Raw genomic sequence first — 24,723 nt, forward strand, 5'->3', positions numbered from 1 at the left:
AAAGATTCACAAAAACATTCAATTGAGGTTTATATGTTTATTTATGTATTTCTTTTATATGCTTGTTTTAGGAAAACTTGGGCAAGCTGATGACTAACTTGAGGAGCACCCATCCTCACTTTGTGCGTTGCCTGATTCCCAATGAGTCCAAGACTCCAGGTAAAAAGAATTATGCTGTGACACCGGATTGTCTAATTATTTCCAAAAAACTCTTTGCTGACTATTATTTTGACTCCAGGACTGATGGAGAACCACCTGGTTATCCACCAGCTTAGGTGCAATGGTGTACTGGAGGGTATTAGAATCTGCAGAAAGGGTTTCCCCAGCAGAATCCTTTATGCTGACTTCAAACAGAGGTATCAGTGAACTTTGTGAAAGTATGCGTTCTTTTAAAAGACAAACTAAACAAGTTATTTCCCTTAAAAGATACAAGGTGCTGAATGCCGGTGTCATCCCTGAGGGTCAGTTCATGGACAACAAGAAGGCTTCAGAGAAGTTGCTTGGATCCATTGATGTTAATCATGATGAGTACCGATTCGGAACCACAAAAGTAAGAATATCAGTAAATATAGTTTACAGCACATACCTTAAGGTCTGCCACATGCAACTTGGACAGAGAAACGATATTAATACAAGATTGTTTCAATCAGGTAGATAAATAAAAAACTATACTATGCTGGTGTTATGTTGATAGGTGTTCTTCAAGGCTGGTCTTCTGGGTGTTCTTGAGGAGATGAGAGATGAAAAACTTGCATCACTTGTCACCATGACACAGGCTCTGTGTCGTGGTTACCTCATGAGAACGGTGTTTGTAAAGATGATGGCAACAAGGCATGTCCAAAAAGTACTAAGGAATTAGCTATAATACCAGATATACATTTGAATTAATATGTTGAAATTTCACAGAGATGCAGTCTATACCATTCAGTACAACGTCCGCTCATTCATGAACGTCAAACACTGGCCATGGATGAAGGTGTACTACAAGATCAAGCCCCTCCTGAAGAGTGCTGAGACTGAGAAAGAGCTTGTCCAAATGAAGGAGAACTATGAGAAGATGTCCACTGATTTGGCTGCTGCTCTTGCCAAGAAGAAGGAACTTGAGGAAAAGATGGTATCTCTTCTGCAGGAGAAGAATGATCTGCTGCTCCAAGTGGCTTCTGTGAGTACACAGGTAACTTTTACCACAAATTGAAACATTATAGTAACAAACAATTGTTTTGTCCTTCAGGAATCTGAGGGTCTCGCAGATGCTGAGGAGAGGTGCGAAGGTCTCATTAAAAGCAAGATTCAGCTGGAGGCCAAACTGAAGGAGACAACTGAGAGGTTGGAGGATGAAGAAGAGATCAATGCTGAACTAACAGCCAAGAAAAGGAAGTTGGAAGATGAATGCTCTGAGCTCAAGAAGGATATTGATGATCTTGAGCTTACCCTAGCTAAAGTGGAGAAGGAGAAACATGCCACTGAGAACAAGGTTTGACCAATTTATTCCACACATCACACACTTCAAAGACATAATATGATTCTTAATTGTGTGTTTTTGAAAACCCAAAGGTGAAGAACCTGACTGAAGAGATGGCCTCCCAAGATGAGAGCATCGCCAAGCTGACTAAGGAGAAGAAAGCTCTCCAGGAGGCTCACCAGCAGACACTGGATGACCTGCAGGCTGAGGAGGACAAAGTCAACACTCTCACAAAGGCTAAGACCAAGCTTGAGCAGCAAGTTGATGATGTATGTTAGTTTTCTACTTGACCCTTCTAGTTATTAATAAGAAACTTTGAAATATATATATTTTTATATCAAATTGCTTTTCCCCAGCTTGAAGGGTCTTTGGAGCAGGAGAAGAAGCTCCGTATGGACCTGGAGAGAGCCAAGAGGAAGCTGGAGGGTGACCTGAAACTGGCTCAAGAATCAATCATGGATCTTGAGAATGACAAACAGCAGTCTGACGAGAAGCTGAAGAAGTAGGTCTTAGTAAATGTATTAGATTACTCTGGCTATATGAAAAAACATGATTTTAAACCTTCTTCTCCTCCAGGAAAGACTTTGAGATCAGTCAGCTTCTTAGCAAGATTGAGGATGAGCAGTCTCTGGGAGCTCAGCTTCAGAAGAAGATTAAGGAGCTTCAGGTGACGCGTCTTTTGGGCTGGATCAAAAAAGGCAATATTAATCTTCTTTTATCGTGAACGCTTTGATCTGTTCACAGGCCCGCGTTGAGGAGCTGGAGGAAGAGATTGAGGCTGAGCGTGCTGCTCGTGCAAAGGTTGAGAAGCAGAGAGCAGATCTGTCCAGGGAACTTGAGGAGATCAGTGAGAGGCTGGAAGAAGCTGGTGGTGCTACTGCTGCTCAGATTGAGCTGAACAAGAAGCGTGAGGCTGAGTTCCAGAAGCTCCGTCGTGACCTTGAGGAGTCCACTCTGCAGCATGAAGCCACTGCCGCTGCTCTGCGCAAGAAGCAGGCTGACAGTGTTGCTGAGCTAGGAGAGCAGATTGATAACCTCCAGCGTGTCAAGCAGAAGCTTGAGAAGGAAAAGAGCGAGTACAAAATGGAGATTGATGACCTCTCCAGCAACATGGAGGCTGTGGCTAAAGCTAAGGTAGTGTGATGATATTTACTTTATGAACAGACATCAAACAATGAAAAATGCAAATTTTAACTTACAAATAAATATTTAGGGAAATCTGGAAAAGATGTGCCGTACTCTTGAGGACCAATTTAGTGAAATGAAGACCAAGAATGATGAAAACTCTCGCCAAATCAATGACCTGGGTTCCCAGAAAGCTCGCCTCCTCACAGAGAATGGTAAGACAAACGTCAAGTACAAAATTAGATTGAAGAATTATCACTCTTCTAATCAATAATTTACATCTAAGGTGAGTTTGGCCGGCAAATTGAAGAGAAGGAAGCCCTTGTCTCTCAGCTGACCAGAGGCAAACAGGCCTTCACACAACAGATTGAGGAGCTCAAGAGGCAGATTGAAGAGGAGGTTAAGGTATAAAACACATGGTTGTTTGAAACCAGACAATGGTATTGTGAAGCATCATAACATTAACTGTTCACACAGGCCAAGAACGCCCTTGCCCATGGACTCCAGTCAGCCCGTCATGACTGCGATTTGCTCAGGGAACAGTTTGAAGAGGAGCAGGAGGCCAAGGCTGAACTTCAGCGTGGCATGTCTAAGGCCAACAGCGAGGTAGCTCAGTGGAGAACAAAGTATGAGACTGATGCTATCCAGCGTACTGAGGAGCTTGAGGAATCCAAGTGAGTCTAAAATCTGGGGCAACACAGAACAAAACAATGTCGATTCTTAATATTTCTATAAATTTTCTCTCAAACGCTTCAAAGGAAAAAGCTTGCCCAGCGCCTACAGGAGGCTGAGGAGCAGATTGAGGCTGTTAACTCCAAGTGTGCGTCTCTTGAGAAAACAAAACAGAGGCTGCAGAGTGAGGTGGAGGATCTCATGATTGATGTGGAGAGAGCTAATGGTCTGGCTGCCAACCTAGACAAGAAGCAGAGAAACTTTGACAAGGTACAGACTCTACTTTTGTATAATAAAATTGATAATTTTCTGTGATATTTAAGTCTCTTTTTATTTTGTGAAATTTAGGTCTTGGCTGAATGGAAGCAGAAGTTTGAGGAGGGTCAGGCAGAGCTTGAGGGAGCTCAGAAGGAGGCCCGCTCACTGGGAACTGAACTTTTCAAGATGAAGAACTCCTATGAGGAAGCTCTTGACCAGCTGGAGACCATGAAGCGTGAAAACAAGAACTTGCAGCGTGAGTTTTTACCAGTGTGCATGGATTTATTTACATCTACAGTGATTTTGTTTAAGACAAAATATTTTATTCCCCTATAGAGGAGATCTCTGACTTAACTGAACAGATTGGTGAGACTGGTAAGAGCGTCCATGAATTGGAGAAATCAAAGAAGCAGGTTGAGACGGAGAAGGCCGAAATACAGACTGCCCTTGAGGAAGCAGAGGTAGAATATGAATCCCAAAAATGTATTTATAAACAAGTAAAGTATGTATAGGAGAAGAAGTTTTTCTTTTTGTTCTTTTTTTACAATTTCAGGGAACTCTTGAACATGAAGAGTCCAAGATTCTCCGTGTCCAGTTGGAACTTAACCAAGTGAAGGGTGAGATTGACAGGAAGCTGGCAGAGAAAGATGAGGAAATTGAGCAGATTAAGAGGAACAGCCAGAGGATCACTGACTCCATGCAAGGCACTCTGGACTCTGAGGTCAGAAGTAGAAATGATGCCCTCAGAATTAAGAAGAAGATGGAGGGAGACTTGAATGAGATGGAGATTCAGCTGAGCCATGCCAATCGTCAGGCTGCTGAGTCCCAAAAACAGTTAAGAAATGTGCAGACACAGCTCAAGGTATTGTCCGGCATTTTTTCAGGTTGGTCATGTTACTCTGATTTACATATACATTGTTCAATCAGGATGCACAATTGCACCTTGATGATGCAGTCAGAGGCCAGGAAGACCTCAAAGAACAGGCTGCTATGGTTGAGCGTAGAAACGGCCTGATGGTGGCTGAAATTGAAGAACTCAGGGCTGCTCTGGAGCAGACAGAAAGAGGGCGCAAAATCGCTGAACAAGAGCTGGTTGATGCCAGCGAGCGTGTTGGACTTCTGCACTCTCAGGTACAAGTTTACACAAATATAGTATTTATTACATATGTATATATATATATATATATATATATATATATATATATATATATATATATATATATACACTTTTTATTTTCAAAATAATATTATTATTATTATTATTATTATTTTCACTTCATAGAACACTAGCCTGCTGAACACAAAGAAGAAGCTTGAATCTGATCTGGTTCAGATCCAGAGCGAAGTTGATGACACTGTTCAGGAAGCAAGAAATGCTGAGGACAAGGCCAAGAAGGCCATCACTGATGTAGGTTTTTTTAGGCATAATTTTGGACTTGATTAAAAGGTAAAAGTCCATTATTAAAGTCTAATGTGTTTACCAGGCTGCCATGATGGCTGAGGAGCTGAAGAAGGAGCAGGACACCAGTTCTCATCTGGAGAGGATGAAGAAAAATCTGGAAGTTGCTGTCAAAGACCTGCAGCACCGTCTGGATGAGGCTGAGAATCTGGCCATGAAGGGTGGCAAGAAGCAGCTCCAGAAACTGGAGTCCAGGGTAAGACTGACATTGTGAAAACCAAATCAAAAAGTTGCTCAAATTAATAATTAAAAAAATCTTAAAATACTAATTATAATCCTACCTGAAGGTTCGTGAGCTTGAGACAGAGGTTGAAAATGAACAGAGACGTGGAGTAGATGCTGTTAAGGGCGTCCGCAAATATGAGAGGAGAGTCAAGGAGCTCACCTACCAGGTATGTAAGCCAAAAGCAAATGCAAATGTATTAATATTTGCTTATTTTATTCTCAATTCCTAACTATTGCATCCATTTTTAAGACTGAGGAGGACAAGAAGAACAACACCAGGCTCCAGGATCTGGTTGATAAGCTGCAGCTTAAGGTGAAAGTCTACAAGAGGAATTCTGAGGAAGCGGTAAGTTCACAATATTTTTATTTGTCACATAAAACATATAATTATGCTTTATTTCTTAATTATATAATATATGCTACAGGAGGAGCAAGCCAATATGCATTTGTCCAAGTGCAGAAAGATTCAGCATGAACTGGAGGAGGCTGAGGAGCGTGCCGACATTGCAGAGTCCCAGGTTAACAAGCTGAGAGCCAAGACCCGGGACAGTGGCAAGGTATGCCTTTGATAATAACAGTGTTTTCTTTCATGTAGTTTTATTTTCTGCAATATTTCTGATGCCGGTTTTAATTTTAATTCACAGGGCAAAGAAGCTGCTGAGTAACTTTGAATGAATATTGTGGTTTCTGTTCATAAAATATGAGTTGAAGCAATAAATTATTTTTAATATTTCATTTTAGTCTGAGTAGTTTTTACTCCAACAATGAATATAAGTGTTTAAGCAATGCAATCCTTCCTGTCATAATAGCGCACATAGTCGCATCATGGCTGCAGAAAATTTACATTAATATATATATATTGCCACAATATGGTAATATTATTGACTAAATATTTTTTCTTTAAAAAAAACAAAAAACTTTTTACGGAATACACAATTGGACATAAGACACAAAGAGTTGGCTCTTAAAAGAAAAAAGTCCAACAAATTTGTCCATTTTAAAATTTGACATGGTGTGCGGCAATGATGGGCCCTCGCCACGCCGCTGCCACGCCGTAACTTCTATTACATCTACTGCTGAATCTGTGACACTGTCACATATTCCACCCTTTGTTTTACCATTCAAAAAGATATTTTATTTTGAATTCTTGGCAAAAGAGACCGTTACTCTTTGAATAAAAATGTATATAACTTTTACCCCTGAAAATGAGTCTCACCAAATTTCAGGTTAATAGGGCTAATGCCCTGGGAGGAGTTTGTGAAAGTATAAAGTGTGAACATGTTCTGACAATTTCCCCATTGGAATAACATGGGAGGTTTCGCTCATTGTTAGCAAAGCCATAACAATTATGACATGGGTCTCATTAACTTTTTTGATGGGGATGCTATAATTGAGTTTTATGTCAAATTTCGCAAAACTTAACATTTAACCACCATATAAAAACTGTAGGGGGCGCTGTGGCGCCAAATAAATGTATTTCACTTCAAGTAGGTTTAGGGCAAAGAAATTAACAACTGATTCTAATTTGACGCAATTCAGACTTTATCTGCGCAAACGGCAGAAATTTTGAATTTGGGAGATTTCTGAAATTCTAGCTACAGTTTGTCACAGAGACCGTGACAGGTATCAATGTAATTTGAATAACTTTTGATGTTCCACTCCTCAGTACCATTTTCACCAAATTTCAACTTTTTAGGGCCAACGCCCTGGGTTCGTAAAAGTACGACGTTTGGAAAAACTCCAGAGTCATGCTTAGCCATTTTTGAACCAATATGGCCGACATTTGGTTGGGCGGACGGCGTTGCCATAATACAATTTTTTACTTCTCTTGTCACCATCTACCTCTGCGCCAAATTTCATGATTCTACGATCAGTTTTTTTTTTGGGTAATTTCCTATCTCTCAATGCATTTTTGGTATATTTGGGGGCGCTGACGCCCCAATTTTTAATTTTAGAAAAGGGAGATAGCCAGAATGTAGAGAGGCATGATTTTTAGAAGTGTGCAAATTTTTGTGACTTTTCGTCAATGTTCAATGGGTGAAAGATAGGGGGGTCGGTCCCAAGAAGAAAGAAAGAAGAAGAATATTCCAATGCGAAAACAATGTTTCCCATTTTTCAAATATCATAAACTATACAATTTCGGAAAGCGCTCGCACTTTCCTACCTCATGGTGTGGGTCCCTGGTCACTGAAGGGTACTTTTGTTAATTTTGAGTGGGCTCCGCAGACTTTGTGTTTTTGGCCCTCTATACAGTAATAATATTTTTTGCGTTACATGCTTATATGCACGGAACATGCAAGAGATGGGGAACATATTCGTGAGCTACTTAGCGCAAACGAGTGCTTTATATTCGCGGTCGTCATCCCGATGTAAAGCACTTGTTTAGTGCGCACTTTTGCACGGGCTTCGCCCGTTTACAATGGTAATGTTCCATTTTCCTACTACTAATTAGTATGCACGGGGCGTGCATGAGTGGAGGAGTGCGTTAGTGAGTGTTTGGAAGTGGGCGAGCGCTTCACGCTCGATTTCGTGCACTTTCGCGGCCTTACGGAACTAATAGGCCTCTCGCCAGTTTGTGGCACTCGGGCCTAATAAAGGCACAAGCAGCAATGATCCAACCCTCCCACGTTTTCTGTCCTTGCCACGTCTACTCTGTACAAAATATGACATGGGTCTGATTGGATTTTTTGAAAGGCATGCCAAAATAGAACTTTTGGAAGAACAAAAAATGTTTGGTCCCCATTCAAAAGCCAATCTTTTTGAAATTATTGGCGCTTCTCCACACACTTACAGTAAAAATATATTTGATAAAGTTAGAACATTTTGTTGACCCTATTTCAAAGGAATTAATTTTTTTATGGCAAAATAATGGCAAAATATTTTTGGATTAGGCAATTTTTCCAATTGAATAACATGGGAGATTTCTGTCATCGCTACAGCTGTAACAAAGATGACATGGGTCTCATTGACTTTTCCTTGATTCCGAAGTGCGCAGACGCTTTACAGCTTTCCTGCTTGCCCCAGCTTGCTATAGCGACATTCCTTATTTATTTTGCTTTTTAATCAGTGTTTGTCTTCCAAACATTTTCAATTATAACTTTTTTAAGTAAACCAGGGATTTTAATAATTTAATGTTTACAGTTTTAACAACATATCTGATGCCAGCAACATGTCCGGGAGAAGATGGAAAACAGACTCTTGTGAACAAGAGCGAACACATTGCCGGGACTTAGAGTAAGTATTTTTTATTTGTATAGCGCATTTCCATTTCCAATTCCAAAGTGCACATGAAAAGTTCACAATGAAAAAGACAGAGATTAAAAGATGATTCAAACAGCAGACAACAACAGACAGTAACAAACAACAGAAGAAACATACAGGCAAGAGACAAGATACAAGTGGCATACAATTCCAGTCCTTTCACAGGCTCAGTAGCTGTTTGAAGCAAGTCTGAAAAAATAGTTTTTTTTATTTTGAAAATAAGAGATTTAAAAACAGTCACTGATGATGCTAATTTAAGGTCTTGAGGCAAACTGTTCCAGAGGCGCAGTGCAAAATTGCTGAAAGCCCGGTTATCTTTCTGTGTGCGGGTATGGGGTTTGTCCAGGGGTGTGTGGGATCCATAGCTTAGTGGGCGTGATGGAGTGTAAAAATTTAGCATGTTTGAGACACAACTTGGAGCCTGTCCATGTAGTGATTTAAAAACAGTCAATGCCACTTTATACTGGATTCTAAATTTGACAGGAAGCCAATGCAAGGCCGCCAGTACTGGAGTGATGTGTTTGTATGTCTTTGTCCCGGTAAGAAGTCTAGCAGCTGCGTTTTGTACTAACTGTAATCTTGAAGGAGATGATTCATTTATTCCAGTATGAAGGGCATTGCAATAGTCCAATCTTGAAGTTATAAAAGCATGTATGACTTTCTCAAGGTCTACTGCAGTTAAAACTGATTTTAATTTAGCACTCCAAGATTTCTGACTTGTGGTTTCAGAGATGGGGTAAGGGAGCCCAGGATTCCTCTCATGCCTTTGGTTTGTTTAGTCGGACCAAACAGAATAACTTCAGTTTTGCTGTCATTTAACTGTAGGAAATTGTGAGCCATCCAAGTTTTTATGTTCATGATACAGTCACTGAGCCTTTCTATAGCGCACTGGTTTCCAAGGGACAAAGATAGATATAATATATAGAACTAGATTTTGCAATGGCTGAAGCCATTGCTTGAGTGTCTGCATTCTTGCTGAAAGTACAAATTTGTTGAAGTGTGAAGTTGTTGAAGTTGTTTAATTGTGTGAAATTGCCGAATTTGTGTAAAAGTACTTTTTTGTGTAAAAGTACTTTTTTGTGTAAAAGTACTTTTTTGTGTAAAAGTACTTTTTGTGTTAAAAGTTTTTTTTTGTGTTAAAAGTATTTTTTGTGTTAAAAGTACTTTTTGTGTTAAAAGTATTTTTGTGTTAAAAGTTTTTTTTGTGTTAAAAGTATTTTTTGTGTTAAAAGTATTTTTTGTGTTAATAGTATTTTTTGTGTTAAAAGTATTTTTTGTGTTAAAAAATGTTTGTGTTAAAAGTATTTTTTGTGTTAAAAGTATTTTTTGTGTTAAAAGTACTTTTTGTGTTAAAAGTACTTTGTGTTAAAAGTATTTTTTGTGTTAAAAGTATTTTTTGTGTTAAAAGTACTTTTTGTGTTAAAAGTATTTTTTGTGTTAAAAGTATTTTTTGTGTTAAAAGTATTTTTGGTGTTAAAAGTATTTTTTGTGTTAAAAGTACTTTTTGTGTTAAAAGTATTTTTTGTGTTAAAAGTATTTTTGTGTTAAAAGTATTTTTTGTTTTTGTGTTAAAAGTACTTTTTGTGTTAAAAGTATTTTTTGTGTTAAAAGTATTTTTGCGTTAAAAGTATTTTTTGTGTTAAAAGTACTTTTTGTGTTAAAATTACTTTTTGTGTTAAAAGTATTTTTTGTGTTAAAAGTTTTTTTTGTGTTAAAAGTATTTTGTGTTAAAAGTACTTTTTGTTTTAAAAGTACTTTTTGTGTTAAAAGTATTTTTTGTGTTAAAAGTTTTTTTTGTGTTAAAAGTATTTTTTGTGTTAAAAGTACTTTTTTTGTTAAAAGTATTTTTTGTGTTAAAAGTATTTTTGGTGTTAAAAGTATTTTTTGTGTTAAAAGTACTTTTTGTGTTAAAAGTATTTTTTGTGTTAAAAGTATTTTTGTGTTAAAAGTATTTTTTGTGTTAAAAGTATTTTTTGTGTTAAAAGTACTTTTTGTGTTAAAAGTATTTTTTGTGTTAAAAGTATTTTTTGTGTTAAAAGTATTTTTTGTGTTAAAAGTATTTTTTGTGTTAAAAGTACTTTTTGTGTTAAAAGTATTTTTTGTGTTAAAAGTATTTTTGTGTTAAAAGTATTTTTGTGTTAAAAGTACTTTTTGTGTTAAAATTACTTTTTGTGTTAAAAGTATTTTTTGTGTTAAAAGTTTTTTTTGTGTTAAAAGTATTTTGTGTTAAAAGTACTTTTTGTTTTAAAAGTACTTTTTGTGTTAAAAGTATTTTTTGTGTTAAAAGTTTTTTTTTTGTGTTAAAAGTATTTTTTGTGTTAAAAGTACTTTTTTTGTTAAAAGTATTTTTTGTGTTAAAAGTACTTTTTGTGTTAAAAGTATTTTTTGTGTTAAAAGTGCTTTTTTTGTAAAAGTATTTTTTGTGTTAAAAGTATTTTTGTGTTAAAAGTATTTTTTGTGTTAAAAGTATTTTTTGTGTTAAAAGTACTTTTTGTGTTAAAAGTATTTTTTGTGTTAAAAGTATTTTTTGTGTTAAAAGTATTTTTTGTGTTAAAAGTATTTTTTGTGTTAAAAGTACTTTTTGTGTTAAAAGTATTTTTTGTGTTAAAAGTATTTTTGTGTTAAAAGTATTTTTTGTGTTAAAAGTACTTTTTGTGTTAAAATTACTTTTTGTGTTAAAAGTATTTTTTGTGTTAAAAGTTTTTTTTGTGTTAAAAGTATTTTGTGTTAAAAGTACTTTTTGTTTTAAAAGTACTTTTTGTGTTAAAAGTATTTTTTGTGTTAAAAGTTTTTTTTGTGTTAAAAGTATTTTTTGTGTTAAAAGTACTTTTTTTGTTAAAAGTATTTTTTGTGTTAAAAGTACTTTTTGTGTTAAAAGTATTTTTTGTGTTAAAAGTGCTTTTTTTGTAAAAGTACTTTTTTGTGTAAAAGTACTTTTTTGTGTAAAAGTACTTTTTGTGAAAAAGTATTTTTTGTGTTAAAAGTATTTTTTGTGTTAAAAGTATTTTGGTGTAAAAGTATTTTTTTTGATGCAAAAGTACTTTTTTTGTAAAAGTACTGCATGTGTGTAAAAGTACTACATGTGTGTAAAAGTACTACATGTGTTTAAATACTAATGTGTTGAATTCTGGATGTGTTGAAAGTGTTTGGAAGTGTGGAAGGGTTAATATTTGTTGAAAACATGACTTGTGTTCAATGCCACATTTATTACAATGAGTACTTTTGTAAATACTGTAAAAAGTACAGGTAGTACAAATGTCAAAAGTAATAGCAAACGTGAGACTGTGAAAGCGATCGTAATGAGGTATCACTTGTTGAAATCGGTGAAAGCGTCAAGGAGTTGAAACTTACCGAAGGTGGAAAAGTGTCAAAATACTTATACTTTTGTAAATACTGCAAAAAGTACAAATATTACAAATGTCAAAAGTAATAGCAGTAATGAGACAGTGAAAGCGATCGTAATGAGGTATCACTTGTTGAAATCGGTGAAAGCGTTAAGGAGTTGAAACGCGCCAAAGGTTTTGACTGGAAAGGGTTAAATATTATACTTTTGCAAATACTGCAAAAAGTACAAGTAGTACCAATGTCAAAAGTAATAGCACACGTAATACTGCGAAAGCGATCGTAATAAGGTATAACTTGTTGAAATCGGTTAAAGCGTTAAGGAGTTGAAACGCGCCGAATGGAAAATATAATAATAAAAAACACTGGAACATATAGTGTCTGCGAGACATCTCGCAGACACTCAATTATAGTCATAATGAAATAAATAAAAAAATCCGGGAACCTGTGTAAAAACAGCCTTCCCTAGTGCTATTTCTGTAGTCACATCACACAGATGGGAAAACAAAATGCGAGTCAGGCAGCCCGGAAACCTGAGAAATTTTCTCCATATTCGCTGTGAAGATAAGGCCCAGTCCCACTAAATCTAGTCTAAAACTTGCTGCGCTCGATTTCAAATCCTTGTGTAACAAATCATTCTTATAATCTTGGTTTTATGTTTTTTTAACTGAAATATGGCTTGACAAAAACACAGGAAATCAATTTTGATAGAATCTGCTCCACCCAACTTTAAGTTTGAATCTGAAACTAGAAAACAAAAAGGGTGGAGGTGTCTGTGCAGTTTTTAGAGATTAAATAGTTACCCACAGGTTGTCCTTCGGTATGTTTTCATCATTTCAGTATGTATCCTTTAAGCCTCCCCAGCACTGCAAAAGTTGTATTGATGATTTTACTGAGATGCTTTCAGTCGTATGCACAGACTTTGATGGTTTGGTCCTCACAGGTGATTTCAATGTGCATGTTGATGATATTTGTGACAGAAACGCTTTTGACGCTGTCCTTGAAACCTTCAGTCTTACTCAGCATGTGAGTGGCCCCAACCACAGCAGAGGGCACACTCTAGATCTTTTAATTACAAAGAGGGTTAATATTTCTTAATTTGGTTGATGTTGCTCTGTCTGATCATTTCTGTTTCTTTTTGGACCTGTCTGTTTTTCCCAAACCACCCGCTGGTCCTGCAGTTGTTCGGAGGAGACACATAAATGACAGCACAGGAGGACTGTTTATGGACATGTTAAACATACATCCGAGCATGAAAAATGTTTCATGTTCTAATGTCATAAGGCGCTGGTACAGCTGGCAGCCCGGTGTAAACGCTCTCTCTTCTTTCTCACACTTATTGTGCTTTATCTCCTATATTTTGTAAATATAGTTAGTATATTTTTTCTATTTTACTGTACGATAGGGACACGCGCTGGAATAGTTTTTTAATTCAACTGTTTTTGACTTTTTTCGGCTGGATTTGAGCGTTTTTCGTTGCGTTCGTCGTGTTGTTGTGACGTGAGCTAGCTCCGAGCGAGCCCACCAGCCCCCCCGCGCCCTCCGGCCGCGCTAAAGTTCGGCGTGTCGTCGGTACACGTTTATATACACGTTTATATGAAAGAGGAACTTCACGAACGATCGGGACACGCACTGGAATCGCTTTAAATTAACTTGTTTTGACTTTATTCGGCTGGATTGAGTGTTTTCGTCGTGTCGTTGCGATGTGTCTTGGCTCCGGCCCCGCCCCCCGGCTCCGGCCCCGCCCCCCGGCTCCGGCCCCTCCCCCCGGCTCCGGCCCCGCCCCCCGGCCGGTGCCGTACCGCGTTTCCACAAAGGAAGAACTCATGAAACTGCGGAGAACAGTCGTCTTACCCGGAGATCGTCACGTTATCCCGTCGCAATACTGACCTAACCTAATACTGATGTGCAATTCTGTCATATGTGCAATTGCTGTTGGAATTCATGTGCAATTCATGTGCAATTACTGTGAAATTCATGTGCAATCTATGTGCTGTCGTGACACATATTCATGTGCAATTACTGTCGGGATCACATGAAATGGTATTTATTTATTTATTTGTCTATGGGAGTTTTTATTTATTTATAGGAGATCTTCTACTGAAAGTGTTTTTCAGACTTCCTATAAGTGATCTGTTCTTCTGTATCTACCTCTGTATCTACCTGCGTTGCACCAATGAAATTTCCCCATGTGGGACAATAAAGGAATATCTTATCTTATCTTATGTAAATTATTTGTTGAAAACTGTTCTGTGTTTTGAATGTTCTGGACAACATTGTGCCTATGAATTATATGGTCCAAATAAGTGTCTTCTGGTTTGTTTGTTTTTAAACATAACATGATGAAAATGTTTTAATTTTTTTTTTTAAATTACCGGTACATTTACATAAGTAAACTACAGAAGTTTCGAAACAATATCACACAATGTAATCTTAAGTTTTCAAATCACAGTATTGTAAAAAGTAAAGAAAATAACAACAGCAACTTCTGATATTCTGAAATCAGGCAGTTACACAGAAATAATGTAATTATTCTTGTCAGCCTTTTCCCCTTTCAGCTCGATGCTTTTGTTTAGATACAAGTCTGAAACGGGAGTGAAGAGTGTAGCGATATTCAGTAAATTGCTATTATTATTGTTATATCAGAACTCCGTGCCACAAAGCCACAGGGTGACGGGCTGAACACATCATAAGAGTCCAGTGTTTGTCCTCCCAGGTATTCTCCTTCCCCAAAATCACTTGTCCAATAAGGCGTTTAGGTGACTTTCTTTTCATTACACTCTTCTCAAAGACCGACACAGAAATTTTACACTGCACCAGGGGGACTTCAGGCATTGTGAAGTGGAAGGCTTCATTGACGTCAGTCACAAAGCTGTGAGCCACCAGAGAAGATTTTTGTGACTTCTGCCGGTAATGGTTGCATGTCACACTGACTCTGGCACAAAGAGCTTTGGGATAGATTGGGACACATCACGTAATCTAATAACATAATGAATGAATATAATTTTTAAAAAAAACAATTTTACCTGCTTTTGAGGTAATAGTAGCCACTTTGACCTTTAAAAGTCCTATTTCAAGCCTCTGTGATGTTGGTAAATAATTTAAAGACAAAAGAAGTTCCCCAACAAGATCCTGTTATCACAAAAAGAAGAATGAATGAGTTTGCATGGTTGTTATTACTCTACTAAATGTAAGTGATAAGAAAAGGTGCTATTTAACCTTTTGGGGAATGTGTAGTTCTTCCTGTAGTTCAAGAGGAGTCGATATGTGGAGTTCTTTCAGAGGTACTCTTACCTCCCCTAAAGCTGTGTGTCTGGGAAATGCATCAAAGTTTCTCACCTAGGAGCACGGACAAGCAGAACGGAAGCATGAAATCAGACAAGGCATCTATCTCTGCTTTATATGAATACTGAAGCACCTCTATCCTGAGTGTGATGTGATGAGGCCTTATATTTTCTTGTTAAACTGGTCTCCAAACACAGGGCTGGAGCTGTCTTTGACGACGCAAGACCTCCATTCCCGGATCACTGTCCACAAGACACATGCCTTCTGTTGATCCTACAAACAGAAAAAGTACCACATACTTGTTTACTACAACTTATGAGTGTTGTCATTTCAAACTCAGTAATAAGGAGTAGGCTCGATACTCGATTTTGAAACTACAATAATTTAAAAAAACAAAACATGAAAACAGACATACCATGATGTTACCATGATCATTCAAGAGTTCAATTAGTTCAAAATGTGTCCTGTTTATCATTTAAAAACATATGTATATATCAATAGATACTAGTTTTAAAATCGACTAGTACCTGATTTGTGATGCTTTTGACAATGCCACAACATGAAGAGAGAACTCAAGTGGTTACCTTAATGTCTTGATAAACCTCCATCTCAGCACCTTGAGAGTTGTCCCACAGTAGTAGAAGCCTGACAAAAACTTGGAAGTTGCTGTTCTGCCAGTGATGCTGAAGATCCTCGACTTCCAAAATGGTTACTACTAAACGTGACTGCAGTTGGTCAAAATGCACAGAAAAGCGCAGAAATCCTCCAACCTGAAAAAGACTGGCTTTTATTCTAAATGTTCAGTGACTGATAGCAGCAGTTAGTTAGAAACTACAAGCCCATATTTAATAAAATAATAAAGATAAGGCTGCCCCAAATAAATTGTCTGTTTGCTGTAACCCGACCCATCATTTTTCAAGTGGGGAGGTAGGTACATTTTTTTTTTTTTTATCTTTGAAGGCAAAAAAAATATCCAAAATTAAATGTATGTTTGGTGTAATCCTACCAATTTTTTTCAAGTGGGTAGGTAGGAAGGTAAATTCTTTTTTTTTACTTTAAAGCATAAAAAAATCCAAATTTGTATATAGAATTGAATTAAGAATTAAGTGAAAACCATGAAATTAAGTTCATATTATAATTTATCAAAAGAGATGCTACCGTAAATGTACAAAAAAAATTAATAAGTCCAGCAAATATACTATTTTTGTATAGGACAAATTATTTTATTTTTTGGCCATTTTCATGTCGTAGAATCGTCGACGTCCTCTTTTCGCTCGCTTCGTCTGGTCTGACACTGACACACTGAACACACATGTTGCGGGTGTGACACGCAGTGACCGCCAGGGGTCAGGCTTCAACAGACAATGAGTTGAACGTTCTCCGCTCCTGTTAATTTTCAGTTTCATTTCTTTTTCGGCTTTGTAATATTTTTAGCGAGTTCCAGTGATACAAAATTATTCAACACAGCGCTTTTTGGAAAAAAATTGTCGGTGAGTCGGCAAAATATACGAAAAATAAAAGAATTTGGCATAATTTTGACAAAATGATGATATTTTTTTTCAGTCGGCTATAATTTTGACGGCTCGGTCGGGTTACGGCAAACAGACATATTATTTTGCTCTGCCTAATTTAGAATACTTTTATCAATACCTTGACTGGCTCTTCCTCCATGTCCCCATTTAGTTGGCTGTACTCTGAGGACAAAATTGTTAACGTAGACAGACTCAACTGTTGAATGATTGAATCGTCAACCTGTAATACATGCACACATTCATGCCTTTAGCAAAAAAATATCTTTATGTCAATCCAGCATTATTATTTTGTTGACCAAGAACAGTGTTGCCAGGTCTGCGGTTTTCCCATGGAATTGGGCATCTTTTTAAGAGCTGCTGTGGGTCAAAAAGTACATGTAAAATGTAATTTTAGACTAAACCTAATGAAAATTCTGAATTTTCCTTGACAAATCCTAATATTTAAATCGATCTGCATTCTCTGGAGCTTCTATTTGAGCATGAGAGAGGGGAGGGCAGGTCTGTGTCACTGGAGGATAAATACAGCAGAAAATACAACCATGCCAGACGATCCTCTCGTTTTGTTTGCATTTTTAATAGAGCTGAATTTGTACATTGTTTGCACAACTGAAGAAAGATAACTCAAAATGTACTTAACCTACATTGAGTAAACTACTGTTTTACTTTTCCCCCTACATTTAGAAATAATCATATCTTATTCTAATGGTATGTTGTTTTTATTTACGGTAAATGAAAAATTTATAGTATTACTACCGTATTTACTTTAAATCTATAATGTCTAACAATCCAACCCTAACCCAAGTGTTTATGTTTACATTATTCGTGCAATTTTGAAAATACATTCAAAACTTAACAAACATAATAAAATAAGTATTTCTTCCATTTTGAAATAAGTAAAGTTCCACTTCCACATTCTTTGAAGAATTATTTAGGATCAAATCTTTACCTCACTGTATTGTTGCCCTGGATGCTTTTCTCCAGATGATGAATCAAATATTTCTTGGGCTGAAATTTCATTTATACGATTAGTACTCACAATAATATACTAATGACTTTGCCAGTATTGCCAATACCAACCATTCTCACGAGTACGCATATGACAGCAGTATCTGAAGGCCTGCCATGCCAAGATGCCAAGGGCCACAAGGAAAAAGGCAATAGCGATTGCCAATAGGGCATACTTCACTGGATCCGGAAAGCTCATCTCCTCAATATCACCATTCACTGAGGAGGGTTATCCATCTTCATAGTGCTGTAATGCAGTGCAGCCCAAGTTCATGGATTTCCATTGAAATATATCACAAACCCAGCATAGCAATAGTTGAAAGATACATATATATATATATATATATATATATATATATATATATATATACATTTACCTTTAAATATATCAGTGATGCATTCTTTTCAAAAAACAACCAAAGAGCTTCTAACTCTTCCAACTCGCATTGCTCTTCTGTATTTGGTTCCTCTGTGCGTGTGACTACACCTTTGTATGCATAGGATTACATGCATCACATGACTCCCCAGAGCCATACTGGTTTGATTACATTTAACATAAAAAAAAACTCAGCATGTATCTTGCATACTAAATGTTTGTTTTAGCTATAATAACATTCCTCTATATGTAATATAGGAGTATTTCTATACATTATATAATAATGACTGAAATACATCCATCCATCCATCTTCTGCCGCTTTATCCGGGGCCGGGTCGCGGGGGCAGCAGTCTGAGCAGGGACTCCCAGACTTCCTCCTCCCCAGACACTTCCTCTAACTCCTCCGGGGGGATCCCGAGGCGTTCCCAGGCCAGCCGAGAGACATAGTCTCTCCAGCGTGTCCTGGGTCTTCCCCGGGGCCTCTTCCCGGTGGGACATGCCTGAAACACCTCCCGAGGGAGGCGCCCAGGAGGCATCCGAAACAGATGCCCGAGCCACCTCAGCTGGCTCCTCTCGACGTGGAGGAGCAGCGGCTCTACTCCGAGCTCCCCCCGTGTGGCCGAGCTCCTCACCTTATCTCTAAGGGAGCGCCCAGCCACACGGCGGAGGAAACTCATTTCGACCGCTTGTATCCGTGATCTTGTTCTTTCGGTCACTACCCAAAGCTCATGACCATAGGTGAGGGTAGGAACGTAGACCGACCGGTAAATAGAGAGCTTTGCCTTTCGGCTCAGCTCCCTCTTTACCACAACGGTCCGATGCAGCGACTGCATCACTGCAGCCGCTGCACCGATCCGCCTGTCGATCTCACGCTCCATCCTTCCCTCACTCGTGAACAAGACCCCGAGATACTTGAACTCCTCCACTTGGGGCAAGGACACCCCACCCACCTGGAGAGGGCAAGCCACCTTTTTCCGGTCGAGAACCATGGCCTCGGATTTGGAGGTGCTGATTCTCATCCCAGCCGCTTCACACTCGGCTGCAAACCGTCCCAGTGCATGTTGCAGGTCCAGGTTTGATGGAGCCATCAGGACAACATCGTCTGCAAACAGCAGAGATGAGATCCTGTGGTCCCCAAACCGGACACCCTCCGACCCCTGACTGCGCCTAGAAATTCTGTCCATAAAAATTATGAACAGAACCGGTGACAAAGGGCAGCCCTGGCGGAGTCCAACATGCACTGGGAACAGGTCTGACTTACTGCCGGCAATACGAACACAGCTCCTGCTCCGGTCATACAGGGACCGGACAGCCCTGAGCAAAGGGCCCCGGACCCCGTACTCCCGGAGCACCCCCCAAAGGACACCCCGAGGGACACGGTCGAAAGCCTTCTCCAGATCCACAAAACACATATGGACAGGTTGGGCAAACTCCCATGAACCCTCGAGCACCCGATTGAGGGTATAGAGCTGGTCCAGTGTTCCACGACCAGGACGAAAACCACTCTGCTCCTCCTGAATCCGAGGTTCGACTATCGGTCGGATTCTCCTCTCCAGTACCTTGGAATAGACCTTACCCGGGAGGCTGAGGAGTGTGATCCCTCTGTAGTTGGAACACACCCTCCGGTCCCCCTTCTTGAACAGAGGGACCACCACCCCGGTCTGCCAGTCCAGAGGCACGGTCCCCGAACGCCACGCGATGTTGCAGAGACGTGTCAACCAAGACAGTCCTACAACATCCAGATACTTTAGGTACTCAGGGCGGATCTCATCCACCCCCGGAGCCCTGCCACCGAGGAGTTTGCGAACAACCTCAGTGACTTCAGCTTGGGTGATGGATGAGCCAGCCACCGAGTCCCCGGTCTCCACTTCCTCTTCGGAAGACGTGACTGAGGGATTAAGGAGATCCTCAAAGTATTCCTTCCACCGTCCGACGACATCCCCAGTTGAGGTCAGCAGGCCTCCACCCGCACCGTAAACGGTGTTGGTGAGACACTGCTTCCCCCTCCTGAGGCGCCGGACGGTTTGCCAGAATTTCTTTGGTGCCGACCGATAGTCCTCCTCCATGGCCTCCCCGAACTCCTCCCAGGCCCGGGTTTTTGCCTCTGCGACAGCACGAGCCGCGGCTCGCTTGGCCTGCCGATACCCGTCGATGACCTCCGGAGACCTACAAGCCAGAGTGGCCTGATAGGCTTCCTTCTTCAGTCTGACGGCATCCCTTACTTCCGGTGTCCACCACCGGGTTCGGGGGTTGCCGCCACGACAGGCACCGGAGACCTTGCGACCACAGCTCCGAGCAGCCGCATCAACAATGGAGGCGGAGAACATGGTCCACTCGGACTCAATGTCCCCAACCTCCCCCGGGACATGGGAGAAGCTCTCCCGGAGGTGCGAGTTGAATACCCTACTGACAGAGGGCTCCACTAGACGTTCCCAACAGACCCTCACAATGCGCTTGGGTCTGCCAAGTCTGTCCGGCTTCCTCCTCCGCCAGCGGATCCAACTCACCACCAGGTGGTGATCGGTTGACAACTCTGCCCCTCTCTTCACCCGAGTGTCCAAGACACGCGGCCGGAGGTCTGATGACACGACAACAAAGTCGATCATTGACCTCCGGCCTAGGGTGTCCTGGTGCCATGTGCACTGATGGACACCCTTGTGCTTGAACATGGTGTTCGTTATGGACAATCCGTGGCTAGCACAGAAGTCCAATAACTGAACACCGCTCGGGTTCAGATCGGGGAAGCCGTTCTTCCCGATCACCCCTCTCCAGGTGTCACTGTCATTGCCCACGTGGGCGTTGAAGTCCCCCAGTAGAACAACGGCGTCCCCGGTCGGTGCACTGTCCAGTACCCCTCCCAAGGACTCCAAGAAGGCCGGGTACTCTGCACTGCTGTTCGGCCCGTAGGCCGCCACAACAGTGAGAGACCTGTCCCCCACCCGAAGGCGGAGGGACGCGACCCTCTCGTTCACCGGGGTAAACTCCAACACGTGGCGGCTGAGCTGAGGGGCTATCAGCAAGCCCACACCAGCCCGCCGCCTCTCCCCGCGGGCAACACCAGAGAAGTGGAGCGTCCAGCCCCTCTCGAGGAGATGGGTTCCAGAGCCCAAACTGTGCGTGGAGGTGAGGCCGACTATATCTAGTCGGTATCGCTCAACCTCCCGCACAAGCTCAGGCTCTTTCCCCCCCAGCGAGGTGACATTCCATGTCCCCAGAGTTAGTCTCTGTGTCTGGAGATCTGGTCGCCGAGGCCCCTGTCGTCGACTGCCGCCCAGATCTCTCTGCACCGGCCCCTTATGGATCCTCCTGCGGGTGGTGGGCCCACGGGAGGGCGGCCCCACGTCGCTCTTTCGGGCTGTGCCCGGCCGGGCCCCGTGGGGTAAGACCCGGCCACCAGGCGCTCGCCATGGAGCACCCATCCCAGGCCTGGCTCCAGGATGGGGCCCCGGTGACGCCGATCCGGGCGACGTAAACGGCCTTGTTCGTGTCGTCGTCATAAGAGGCTTCTGAACCGATCTTTGTCTGACCCGTCACCTAGGACCTGTTTGCCTTGGGAGACCCTACCAGGGGCATGAAGCCCCCGACAACATAGCTCCCGGGATCATTCGGGCACTCAAACCCCTCCACCACGTTAAGGTGTCGGTTCAAGGAGAGGTGAAATACATGTCTTGCATTGCAAATGCATCAATGGCTTTATCATCATAAAAACTTATAAAGGTTGTTTTTTATTGTTGTTCATTGTTTTCTGTTGCACCAAATCACCAAAGCAAGTTCCTATGTTTGTGAACTCTGTTCATTGACAATGGCAATAAACTTTTTCTGATTCTGTATACGAACCACATGTGGCTATAGGTGTTGTACATTGTAAGCTTAAAAACTGTGTTTTTTAACTCTTTTCCAACCACTTGTTTAAAGGTGCTATAACATGCTTTTTTCACGTTTCGTAGTCTATCCTAAGTGTATAATTGATGATAATAAGGGTTGTGCAACACCCTTAACATAATAGTTAAGAAATATCACCCAGACCTTGGACCCCCTCACCAACCCGGAAATGCAGACGGCTTGGTTTGATATTCGCCCCCACCCTTGCGAAGAGCGATCTGGCTCCCCCGCCCAACCCGTGACATAGTCTCAGAGCGCGTGTGTGCCCCGCCCACCCGTGACGTAGTGTTTGCCCCACAGCTGTCAGCTCGGCGCTGCGCCGCTCCTGCCGCGCGAATGAATGAGAAACGATAGAACTTCAGATCAACACTACTTTGAGACTAAATAAATCTGGTGTTTATTCTACAGCGTGCGCAGAACAGATATATATATATATATATATATATATATATATATATATATATATATATATATATATATATATATATATATATATATATATATATATAGGCGGGAGGCGGGTGGAGAGGGGGGAGGGGGAGGGGGGGGGGGGGGGTGGTGACGCGTGCCTGTGATTATGACGCGGTCCTGTGAACACCCCCGTCAGTTTGGAGATTCGAGGAAAGGAGATAGTCTGTAATATAGCTAAACACTGCGGGAATCAATCAAAAAACACTCTGGGTACATATATGAAGCACAAATAGCAATGTAAGAAGGTTAAAAGCTCTGAAAAGTCGATTTTGCATGTTATGGGACCTTTAATACACAAAAATATGGGAATAGAAATACAATGACGTACGTTGAGTAAAGTACAATCCATTTAAATATATATATATATATATATATATATATATATATATATATGCTAAAAGAGATATTTAATTATTAGAACACTTTGTGGAAGAATGAAACCTTGTGAGCAACATTAAATCTATATTAATCAACTGATGAATTTGCTGATCACACATCAGATTTTGCCGTTTGTATCTGATTTAAATCATCCTAAAGGTCCAGAATCAGATAATCAGATTTTGGTGTGCATGTGTACATTGATGGTCATAATGCCCTACTACAAAACGTTTTTCTGATTATATGTGTATTCAGTCATCAATGTAACCACTCCACTGCGACATTCACAAACGACCCATAGTCTCGGTCAGTCAGCTCTACGATACAAGACAGGACAGCAAACATGCTGTCCTGTAGACTCAGTGGGGCCTTCAAAAAGGACCACACATAGTGTGTTAAGACTGTAAAACTGTAGCGTGTAGTGAATGTGGTGCTTGGTACAAAATTGTATTTTGATCTTCTTTACAACGGGGCAATGGACAAATAATAGTAAATGTGTCTGATTTTTATATAGCAAACAGTTTTACTCATATTCTAAAATCACACTACACAGTATTTCAAACACTTAGCATCATTAATTATATTTTGTACCTGAGCCACCCATATCAGTCAAAGGGGGATATAGCCACAAAGAGCATCATATAGCCATTAGAATGCAGGTTCAAAGCCAAACAGTGACTTAAAATGTTAGCAAAAAAGCCACGTTGAACTGTAAAAACATTGAATGAATTATATTTTTTCTACCAAGGTAATTTGATATCTTAGGCCAAATGCAGATTTTTGTATACACCATTCTGATTGTAATATAAATCAAATACCTTGGAGGTTCTGTATGGGTATCATTTGCTGTTCGTCCTATTTGATTACGGCTGCACTTTTGATGCCCATGGTTCCGCCGCTGTCTTTAGCAGAGGAAGATAAGCCTCTTTATGTTCAAATATAATTCTCTCTGTGACTAATATTTAAAACCAAAAAGTATTGTCTGTGTAATATTTGATGAGGTCATGACAATTGAAATCCAGTAGCCTACAGGCCAGTATGACAAGTATCAACTTTAAAATGTGTCAAAGAGAAAGCATTTACTCATCCATTTCTGTGAAATTCTTCATGTAAATTATTATCGTATTAGTCTTAAGAATATTGCTATTTCATATGTTTTACTTTTGGGGGATCATCAGTGGAGCCACAGAATGATTTTTTGTCCATCTCCGCAGCAGTAACACATTCAAAATCTGCCACCTTGTTGATGCCTGCGTTGTTGATCAAGGTTGAATTCAAGGCAATGGCCGCAACCTCAAAGCTGTCCTCCTTCAAAACATCTTAAAAACACCAGCTCAAACATAATAAAATACAATTAAGGATATTCTTTAAACCTGCTATTACAGAAGGGAGTGTCTACAGAGCTGCGGCCGAAACTGCATGGGTTTTTTGTGCCGCGGCTCCTGAAACTGCTGGGCTATTTGACCATGACGGGTTAGACCGCTAGAGTTAGGGTTAGGGTTAGGGTTAAAGTTAGGGTTAGGGTTAGGGTTAGGGTTAGGGTTAGGGTTAAGGTTAGGGTTAAAGTTAGGGTTAGGGTTAAGGTTAGGGTTAGGGTTAAGGTTAGGGTTAAAGTTAGGGTTAGGGTTAGGGTTAGGGTTAGGGTTAGGGTTAAGGTTAGGGTTAAAGTTAGGGTTAGGGTTAAGGTTAGGGTTAGGGTTAAGGTTAGGGTTAAAGTTAGGGTTAAGGTTAGGGTTAGGGTTAGGGTTAAGGTTAAGGTTAGGGTTAAGGTTAAGGTTAGGGTTAGGGTTAGGGTTAAGGTTAAGGTTAGGGTTAAAGTTAGGGTTAGGGTTAAGGTTAAGGTTAGGGTTAGGATTAAGGTTAGGGTTAGGGTTAAAGTTAGGGTTAGGGTTAGGGTTAGGGTTAAGGTTAAGGTTAAGGTTAGGGTTAAGGTTAGGGTTAAGGTTAGGGTTAGGGTTAAGGTTAAGGTTAGGGTTAAGGTTAGGGTTA

The 24,723-nt window shown here is 40.3% G+C and overlaps 2 protein-coding genes and 1 pseudogene across 2 annotated transcripts; 2 read left to right on the plus strand and 1 right to left on the minus strand.

Annotated features, from left to right (window-relative positions):
* The window catches only part of LOC140348481 (myosin heavy chain, fast skeletal muscle-like), a 2,711-nt pseudogene extending 1,852 nt beyond the window's left edge, over positions 1–859 (plus strand).
* A 36-nt stretch (positions 860–895) lies between these two features.
* On the plus strand, positions 896–5,934 carry LOC140349401 (myosin heavy chain, fast skeletal muscle-like). The gene is made up of 20 exons (XM_072435713.1): positions 896–1,162; positions 1,232–1,474; positions 1,555–1,731; positions 1,819–1,964; positions 2,039–2,129; positions 2,207–2,596; positions 2,676–2,802; positions 2,874–2,992; positions 3,065–3,261; positions 3,346–3,529; positions 3,608–3,773; positions 3,854–3,978; positions 4,071–4,379; positions 4,445–4,648; positions 4,800–4,925; positions 5,002–5,172; positions 5,264–5,368; positions 5,452–5,547; positions 5,627–5,758; positions 5,846–5,934. Exons 1-20 carry the CDS (start codon positions 947–949, stop codon positions 5,864–5,866), a joined length of 3,345 nt encoding a protein of 1,114 aa, XP_072291814.1. The 5' UTR covers positions 896–946; the 3' UTR covers positions 5,867–5,934.
* An 8,500-nt stretch (positions 5,935–14,434) lies between these two features.
* Positions 14,435–17,873, minus strand: syt19 (synaptotagmin XIX). The gene is given in 9 exon segments (XM_072434418.1): positions 14,435–14,752; positions 14,831–14,936; positions 15,024–15,143; positions 15,223–15,263; positions 15,266–15,362; positions 15,674–15,859; positions 16,740–16,841; positions 17,568–17,626; positions 17,699–17,873. Coding segments are annotated over 9 exon segments (1,149 nt in total). The 5' UTR covers positions 17,826–17,873; the 3' UTR covers positions 14,435–14,441.
* Between the last annotated feature and the right edge of the window lie 6,850 nt (positions 17,874–24,723).

The sequence above is a fragment of the Eucyclogobius newberryi genome, unplaced genomic scaffold (genome assembly GCF_026437365.1).
Source record: "Eucyclogobius newberryi isolate DKJ021-1_F unplaced genomic scaffold, fEucNew1.0.hap1 SCAF_7, whole genome shotgun sequence".
Taxonomy (NCBI): Eukaryota; Metazoa; Chordata; class Actinopteri; order Gobiiformes; family Gobiidae; genus Eucyclogobius; species Eucyclogobius newberryi.